This window comes from Malaclemys terrapin, chromosome 3, assembly GCF_027887155.1.
Source record: "Malaclemys terrapin pileata isolate rMalTer1 chromosome 3, rMalTer1.hap1, whole genome shotgun sequence".
NCBI lineage: Eukaryota > Metazoa > Chordata > Testudines > Emydidae > Malaclemys > Malaclemys terrapin.
The window spans coordinates 144,560,466-144,569,545 of record NC_071507.1 but is presented as its reverse complement, the minus strand read 5'-3'; the positions used below and the strand labels follow the sequence as shown (position 1 = coordinate 144,569,545).

Genomic DNA, 9,080 nt, shown 5'->3' with positions numbered 1-9,080 from the left:
AGAGCGCACAAGGTTACATTTATTAATGGACAAATTGTCTTTCCCAGCTCCGCACACTCGACCAGCGGACAGGAGCCCTTCGGCGTTGCGGCACGTTCCGTGCGGTAGGGTCTGAAGCCGCAGGAAGAAGTCGGGCTACGGCCGCGCCTCCCCGCTGCCCCCTGGCCCGCAGGCTGGGTGTGCGCAGTGCTCACGTGACGTAACCCACCGCCCCGCCCCGCCCCGCCCCCATCGCGGTCTGGCGCGAGTCTCCCCCAGCGGCCCCGGCCCCGCGTGGGGTGAGGGCTTTGGCGGCGCGAGCATTTCTTGCTGAGCCCGGCCCCGGCCCCGGCCGCGTCACTAGCGAAAGCTGCGGCACGTCCATGGCGCCGCCCCCGGCTTCAGCAGAGCCGACAGAACCGCGCTCAGCCGGCTTCGGCCGCCGCCTCAGTCAGACCCGCGGACGCGGCAAGGGCGCGCGGCTGGGAGAAGCGCGGCCCGCAGAGGTAGGCTGCCTGACCCGGGCCGGCCCCGCTGGTGAGCCTGGGCCCGCCCTGAGAGGTCCCCGCTCACGTTCATTTGCCCGCCCTGCGCTGGGTGCGGCTCCGGGGGGCAGAGCGGCTGGAGCGAAGGGCCGCAGCACACGCCCCGCGCCAGCCCTCTCCGTGACACGCGGCCCCGGGCAGGGCCCCAGTTGTGCGGCTGAGCCCCCGCCCGGAACGCGCCGCTCGACTTTTCTGATAGTTCCTTAAATGCTTGTTTTGTCTGCATTGACTCTCCGGGGTCTTTCCCAAAGACCGGCCGCGCTGTCGAGTCCCCGGCTCGTTACGCATATTGATGATAATCGCCAACTCCATGCTGTTGTGTGCACCTAAACACTGAGGCATGTCTGGTCTGAGGCGATTTTACAAATCCATTGTGGGGTAATATAGGGTTACCATATTTCAGCAAGAAAAAAAGAGGACGGGAGGAGCCCCGCCCTAGCCCCGCCCCTGCCCCTCCCACTTCCCGCCCCCCCCAGAACCTCCAACCCTCCCCCCGTTCCTTGTCCCCTGACTGCCCCCTCCTGGGACCCCTGCCCCTAACTGCCCCCCAGGACTCCACTCCCTATCTAAGCCTCCCTGCCTCTTGTCCCCTGACTGCCCCAACCCTTATCCACACCCCCACCCCCAGACAGACCCCTGGGACTCCCACGCCCCATCCAATCACTCCCCACCCCCTGACAGCCCCCCCTCCGAACTCCCAACCCATCTAAACCCCTCTGCTCCCTGTCCCCTGACTGCTCCGATCCATCTCCCCACCCCTGCCACCTGACAGCCCCCCCCCCCCCCCCCAGAACTCCCAAACACTCCCCCCCTGTTCCTTGTCCCCTGACTGCCCCCTCCTGGGACCCCTGCTCCTAACTGCCCTCCAGAACCCCACCCCCTACCTAAGACTCCCTGTTCCTTGTCCCCTAACTGCCCCCTCCTAAGACCCCCCCCAACTGCCCCCCAGGACCCTACCCCCTACCTGTACCCTGACTGCCCAAAACTTTCTCCACTCCCCCCAAAAAGCCCCCCCCGTTTCTTGACTGCCCCCTCCAGAACCTTCCTGCCCCCGGTCCCCCTTACCCTGCTGCTCAGAACAGAGTGTTGGGCTCTGTGCAGCCGAGCCAGACACGTGGCTGAGCTCCCCAGCACAACAAAACCCGGTCCCTGGCCCTGCACAACAAAACCCGGTCTGGCCCTGCACAGTGCTGCCGGACTGGGCTGCAAGGGAGCTGCCGGCTCAGAATGCAGGGCGGATCCGGCTCCTCCACAGCTGCTCCTGAGTCCAGCCCGGGACTTCCCTGCAGCCCTCCCAGCCGCTCGCTCTGCTCTGCGGGGGGGAAATCCCGGACATTTTGAGTGATTTACAAATTCCCGCCGGACGCTATTTTTAGCACAAAAAGGAGGACATGTCCGGGTAAATCCGGACGAATGGTAACCCTAGGTAATAGATAGTGGCAAAGAGATCACACTGCTGCTGCACCTGCCTTTAGAACCTTTTTTAGGTTTACATGAGGAAAATTTTGGCACGTGCTTAACTTGACACATGTAATTAGTACCATTGAACTCAATGGGACTGCTCCAATGCACAAAGTTAAGCATATGCATAAAGTTAAACATAATTTTTTGCACGATTATACCCTTAATTTTTTTTAAAGTGGGTGTGGTTTTTTTTTAGTATGTTAAGTTATGGAACACCAGTTAAGCTCCAGAGCTGAGGACTAGTTGCATTTTGCACAAAAGCAGGGATTCAGTTTGTGTGTGGAAAAGTTACAGAATCTCCTGTTCTTTTTGAGAATCTCCATCCCAGTTTTACGACCAAATTAATTTTGGAGACAGAATGAATGTTCTGAGTATTTACAAGTAAATTCAATAACTAATTTGAGTTAAATTAGTTTAAAAATGGTACTGTACTCTAGTGGCATCATAGAGGGAACATATGAGAGGGAAGAGACCCTCTTTTAAAACCCTTCTTTAAAAATCAGTTTAATCAGAGACCAAAACCATTAAAATGCCTTAATCATAATAAAATGGTTATTGCATCATGTTGCTAGGGGACAAAATTACAGTTCCTTTGAGTGTATTAACTGCATTTCCATATTATAACATATTTGAGTTTAAGTGTAATCTTAATGCTGAATTTCTTGGGTGTGTAATGCTTGTTTTTGGGATAATTACTACTGTCCCAGTCCCTCAGTTAATGCACCTCTACCCCAATGTGGGCACTTGAAGGCACTCACTTAGGTCTCAGGCTTCCAACTGTCAACTTTCTCGAGGCAGAATCCCATGACTCTCCAGACTGAGGCCTTTGGTTGCAAACCCCTGTATTTCACTCTGATCACCTCAGTGGGTGTGAATTCAGTACCTTCAGTTCTGTTCTCTGAGTGGGAATGACAGGGTTAAACAGGGTAATCTTCATAGAGCAAAGTACTATTTATTCAGAACAAAAGCAAATCAAAGAACAACAAACAGCTTATATGCATGCCTGGCTTATCAGGTGATTCCCCATGGAAACCCTGGTGGGTCTAAAATACTTCAGCTCCTTCCTCATGCCTGTTAGTTTTCGGAAGGTGTCTGAGGATATGTGTACATTGCAATAAAAGACCCTTGGGCACAGCTGTGGCTGGCCTGGGTCAGTGGATTCCAGTTCACAAGGCTCAAGCTGCTGGGCTATAAATTTGCTGTGTAAATGTTTGGGCTTGTGCTGGAGCCCAGGCTCTGAAATCCTGGAAACGGGGTGGATCTCAGAACCTGGTCTCCTACACTGCAGTTTTTAGCGCTGCAGCTGGACCCTTGGGAACCCAAGTCAATTGCCATGGGCTCTAAGATTCAGTGCCACCGATATTTTTTATTTTTATTTTTTTTTATTTATTGCAGTGTAGATGTACCTTGAGCCTGACCCTGGGTCAGGCTGTTATTTTTGTACATTTTCAAATTCTGTGTCTGCTAAGCCTATGTACCAGGCCAGACCAGTACATGTGTTTTTCTCCAGGGGATGAAACTGCAAAAGACTAGTTACCCCTATTGTTTCAGTATTAGAGATTTGCATTAATTACTGCCCATCATCTTTAGTTCCTGCAGGAAGCATTCTTTATCATACCCATTTAGCCAGGAATACAATTGCTAACAAGACCATAAATATACATATAACAATTATAAAATCAGTTTAATAGCACTTGTCACTCTCAATATAATAGGCTTTGAATATGCTGTGAGTCCAAAGCAGCTATCACAACAACATTCCTGTAATGTTTTATCCTTTAACTAATTATATGTACTTTCAACCTTAACTCCATTTTAATGTAGTTTTTTTTTCTCTTGGAAATTAAACAGCTCTATAGCTGACTTCATTTTTTTCATAATTGTTCCTTTTTTTATTATAAAACAAAACCCACAAGATTATATTGTCTTGATTAATAGAAAATTATTGCTACAGTTTAAGAAACATTATTGTTAAGATCTCTTCTATTTTCAGGTGTCTGGGTTTACAGCTGTAACATGGCTGTCACAATAAAAGAATGTCTTGAGCTTCAGCTGTTGGAAATGGAAATGCTCTTTTCAATGTTTCCTAATAAAGGAGAAATAAGCCTTCAGGACAAAAATGCTCTTACTTATGTGCAGATGTACTTGAAAAATATAAAAGAAGGACTACCACCTCGGATTGAATATTCAATTTCTGTTGATATTGATGAGCCAAAGGTGAGAACTTCCATTTACATTTTGTTTTTAACTATGCAGTTTTCTTAGTTTTGCACTGCAGTCATCCAAAAAAAGGATGTTCCATGCAGTGTTTTTTACAAAATATTTATAGTTTCCATAAAAAATGCACAGAGTTCTTGTTTTAGCTTGAATTTAACAGAAATCCAGTATTTGTAGTGAATAGTAAGTTTTTTGTTTGAAGGAGCAATTATCCTTTGGGCCCTCTGCTGGTTGACATGGAGTGCAGCAAACATGTACATACAGTAGAACTAGATCATAGAATATCAGGGTTGGAAGGGACCTCAGGAAGTCATCTAATTCAATCTCCCGTGCTCAAAGCAGGACCAATCCCCAGACAGATTTTTGCCCCAGATCCCTAAATGGCCCCCTCAAGGATTGAGCTCACAACCCTGGGTTTAGCAGGCCAATGCTCTAACCACTGAGCTATCCCTCCCACCTCATATTTACGAACACCTTGGGAAATGAAGGTTATTCATAACTCTAAAATGTTCATAACTGAACAAAACATTATGGTGGTTCTTTCAAAAGTTTACAACTGAACATTGACTTAATACAGCTTGAAACTTCACTATGCAGAAGAAAAATGCTGCTTTTCCTTTATTTTTGTAGTAGTTTACATTTACATGGCCACTTAAGCCTGCTGTATCATCAGTGGTGAGGGAAATAGGGCAAGGAGATCTTTGTAAAGTTTTTAAAAGAATGGGAAATAGAAGTGCTTATCATTTTTCAGCACAAGGTCCAAAAAAAAATTCATTGTTTCAAATGATAAAAGAAAAATAAGAAAATCCAGTTTGTGAGTCATAAACATCTAATCATATATACATTGGAGATCCAGATCATGTAGTGTTTGCAAAGATGATGCCACATCATTCTGTGATTGGAAGAAAGTTTATGAATTATGTTGGAAGCAGGTGATTAACTGCAGGATAGCAGGAATCAACCACAGATTTAAGTTGTGAATGTTTGGGTCATTTAGCCCATACCCTCAGGAGAGCTCTTCTGTGGTATTAAGGTAGAAATACTCTGATAACAAATAGGAATAATAGCTAATTTTTATAATAGGACAACCATATATTAAAAACATTCCAATGTTTGAATATTCTTGTTTCAGAAAACTGTCCATCCTTGCTCTGTCAAGTTTTTAAGATGAATTATTTACATTTGTTTACTTGTGTAGTATTCTGCACAATGGAAATATCCCTTGAACTAAGTATTCCAGTAATTGGTTGGCCTACAATTGCCTCATCTATATTACTCTGAATAGCAGTCACCACTCCTTCACCACACATGGCTCTTTTTTGTTTATGGAGAAATGAGAGGTTTCAATCACCTTTCATTTTCTTTTTGTCAGGTCAAATTGAATGACAATAGAATCATGTTACATAACCACTCTTCCCTCAGGTGTTTTGTCTGCATATGCAAGTTGTCAAACAGAGAAAGTTCTTTCTCATTCTCACAAGTAGAGAGTGAGTGAATGAGAGAGAGAGAGCGCATCTGACAGTGTGGAAAGTTGTCAGACGCGTGGAGCTTGCCATTCCTCTATTACAGAAACAGGTGCCACAAGTACTCCTGTTCTTTTTACAGAAACAGAGTAATAGTAGGATTCTTGAAAGTGACTTGCCCCTATGGCTCTTTCTGGAACTGCAGTTTACAGTGAAGCAGCTGCCTGCTCTGCCTAGCAATGCTCAGCAAAGCCACCTAAGAACAGGTGCAGTAGTAAGAACAGCTTCTCTTCAGGGATAACCACTTGTCTGCTACACACTTGCAACATTCCTCCAGACAATGAAGCAGGAAAGATCAACCACATGATGGGGATGTTGCAGGTATGGTCGCAGTGAGATGGGACACAAAGTAAAGGGAACAGACAAAAAGAGATGAAGGGATCCATGACCAAGAAGAAAATATGCTATTTTTTTAGGTTGTGGCAATTTTATTTGATCATATCTTATTTCCTTGGCAGAGAAGGGCATATCGAAAGGAGGGTGAGTCTACTTTAAACCTTTTTGGGGGGAGGGGAGGAGGAGACCTATGGGCTGAGTATGGAAACATACCAGCAGTCTCCCCTCCCCTGAGGATGACTGCTGTAAGTAACTTTCTAAACTCTCATTAGCTGAGGCATTCCTATGGGGAGTGCAGGATATGGTTCCTGAAATTCCTGTTACTGTAACATGCATTTCAGTACTTGTAGATCTGATTTCATGTTTCTCTTTTTCCTCCCCGCTTAATTTTAAGGTAAAAGTAGACTTGCATGTATCCTTGCCTCACCGCTACCCTCATTCAGCACCGCAACTATTTGCAAGATCAAATGCACTAGACAGACAGAATCAACTGCAGCTCAATAAACATCTCACTTCTCACATCAGTTCTTTGGATTTAGGTGAACTGTGTGTATGTGCGGCAGTGCAGTGGGTACGAGACAACAGTGCATCTTATTTCCAAAACAGTAACATCTCTTCTGAAACTGCTCCAAAAGAAAAGGCAGTAAAAATAATTTTTCATCGAATGTGGATCTATAGCCATCATATATATAGACAGGAACTGAAAAAGAAAATCTTTGATTGCGCAAAGCAATTAAATTTGACTGGTTTCTGCCTAACAGGGAAACCTGGTATCATCTGTGTGGAAGGGCTCAAAGAAAACTGTGAGGAGTTCTGGCATGTTATTAGATATCCTAACTGGAAACACATTTCCTGCAAACATGTTGAGAGTATGGAAACTGAAGGAAATGGGGATAAGCTTCATCTCTTTCATACTTTTGAAGATTTACAGTTCCAGGCACATGGTGATTATGGACTGAGGAATGACTATCACATGGATCTTGGCCAATTCTTAGAATTCCTTAAACAGCATCAAAGTGAACATATTTTTCAATTATTATTTGGTGTTGAAAGCAAACATTCAGACAATTAACAAATCAATTGTATAACTAGTTTTAATTTTGCACAATGTTACAAATGATTTTTTTTAAGTTCATCCATGGATATACGATTAAAAACTGAATGAAATTGGTATACTGTGCTTATAGTTATTATAATAAGGGAAACTCTGTAAAGTAAGAAAATCATGGTGCAAAGATAGACCCTTTGCTTTTGTTTTAAATACATCATAAGTAAGACCCTTCGTTTTCAGTTTAAACCAATTTTTACTGGAAAAAAAATGGGTTTTAAAAGCATTACCTGTTTTTTTCTGATTTTTGACCTACTTTTGTATCATTCAAATATATAAAAAATAACTTGTTTTATTAGGAAAATACAATACATTGTATGAGATATGTATTACAGTAATACATTAGTCTGTGTGTATATGCAAAGCTGCCTGTTAAAGTAAGGCGATGTATTTGTGTAGAAGATATAAACAAACATGCACGCAAGCTCTGAACTGCGTGCGGATCTGAACGTACTGATGAATCTCACACCTGCCACGTACACATTTCAAGTTGTTAGCAGATAACGGTTGAAAAATTTAACACTAAACTCTGTATCAGAATGTTTCAGCACACAAGGAAGTATTCAAAAGTTTTAAAAAATCAAAACAGGAGAAAAGGATGAAGTTTAGTGTATGCGCTGCAAATGGTGTGGCCCAGTTATTAAATGTAAATATTTATAGGCTATTAGTTCTACGTCTACAACAGTAAACTGTTTATTCAAATGAAATATTTTATGTGGAGCTTAGAGATGTATTGTTAACTCAGAAGTGCCATCGTGTTTTGAGTGCTGTTTTAGTTCTGCAGCAAACCACACTGAATTCTGTTCATCAAAGCATTAATTTACTGAATACTTTTCCCCCTGTGCTTCCATCCCCTGAAATAAACCCTGCTATTATCCCAAAAAAATTAATAGTTTTTTTGCAATGATTTTCATCTGCCTTTGGTAGTTGTAGTAATAAACACACATTCCTGGGAAAAATGAAATAAAATAAAATGCAAAAACGAAGGGCCTTAATCATAAGCTTTTGAGATTTACATATTTATTTGTGTAAATGAGTGCTAAATCTGTAGCTGAAACCATGTAATCAGCATTTATCACCTCTTGGTCCATGAGGCAGACTGCAGGGCAATCCCATACTGTAATACTCAGAATTATGTAGTCTGTCTGGCACCTCAGCCACATGTCACTTGGTAGTTTCTTCGGGTCTAGGCCTGTAGTAACTATTTTGTATGGGAATCGGTGGGGAAGAGGAGGGATGAAGGGGCTACACACTCCAATTATTTTGCATTAACAACAAAAATAGACTACTCTGTTCCATGCTCCAGTCTGTACAGCACCCTGACCTGCTCTGTAAAGCCTCTATTCAAACTCCATTCAAATCTTTTTTTAAAGTGCATAAGAAATGAGCCATCTAACATTTTATTTCTTACTAAAACAAAATTTTGAAAAAATTACCATCCGTTTATTCCTTTATAGCCTAGCTTTTGCTGGAAAACCATGTAATTTTATTGCTGTTATCAATTTTCTGTACTTTCCCTTCCATCTCCAGTCTCGTTACCCCCCCAGTTATATTAGCTTTTAGCTGTTCCGGCCAAGGATTTGAGATTTGTATCTGAACTGGGAGATGCCTTGCATTCTTTTGGGTACTGTAAAAAATAATAAATGCATGGGATTTGGAGTTCCTACTGAAGTGTGCCAAATATGAGAGTAGCTGTTATTTCACACAGGGGGATGAAGTCTTGCAAGTTTAAAAGATATAAAAAAATGTAAAACTAAAACATATATATATAATTTTACATAAATGAACAGGTAAATAAATCAGATAACTATGTAGCGTTTTGGAAGACATGGTTATATATTTAAGATGTGCTATGGATACTTCCCTTTTTAGTGAAATGAATAAGGAAGATTAACATAGCTAATATAT

At 43.1% G+C, this 9,080-nt stretch overlaps 1 protein-coding gene across 5 annotated transcripts; it reads left to right on the top strand.

Moving 5' to 3' along the window:
• Window positions 1-238: 238 nt before the first annotated feature.
• On the top strand, window positions 239-7,235 carry RWDD2A (RWD domain containing 2A). Of its 5 annotated transcripts, XM_054021857.1 has the most exons (4): window positions 239-485; window positions 3,982-4,205; window positions 6,187-6,309; window positions 6,459-7,235. In XM_054021857.1, the coding sequence occupies exons 2-4, from the start codon at window positions 4,005-4,007 to the stop codon at window positions 7,134-7,136; spliced, it is 1,002 nt and encodes a 333-aa protein (XP_053877832.1). In that variant the 5' UTR covers window positions 239-485; window positions 3,982-4,004; the 3' UTR covers window positions 7,137-7,235. The 5 variants fall into 5 exon arrangements, with proteins under 5 accessions (XP_053877832.1, XP_053877827.1, XP_053877831.1 ...); XM_054021852.1 differs by lacking the exon at window positions 6,187-6,309; XM_054021856.1 differs by lacking the exon at window positions 239-485 and having other exon boundaries at window positions 4,112-4,205; window positions 6,187-6,208.
• The last annotated feature ends 1,845 nt before the right edge of the window (window positions 7,236-9,080 follow it).

What these genes read in the sequence shown, in the direction of transcription:
- RWDD2A (XM_054021857.1), top strand. Translation starts at nt 4,005, where the DNA reads ATGGCTGTCACAATAAAAGAATGTCTTGAGCTTCAGCTGTTGGAAATG. An exon ending in TTGATATTGATGAGCCAAAG is followed by an intron (nt 4,206 to 6,186) that starts GTGAGAACTTCC and finishes TTTCCTTGGCAG; the next exon opens with AGAAGGGCATATCGAAAGGA. An exon ending in CTCCCCTGAGGATGACTGCT is followed by an intron (nt 6,310 to 6,458) that starts GTAAGTAACTTT and finishes CTTAATTTTAAG; the next exon opens with GTAAAAGTAGACTTGCATGT.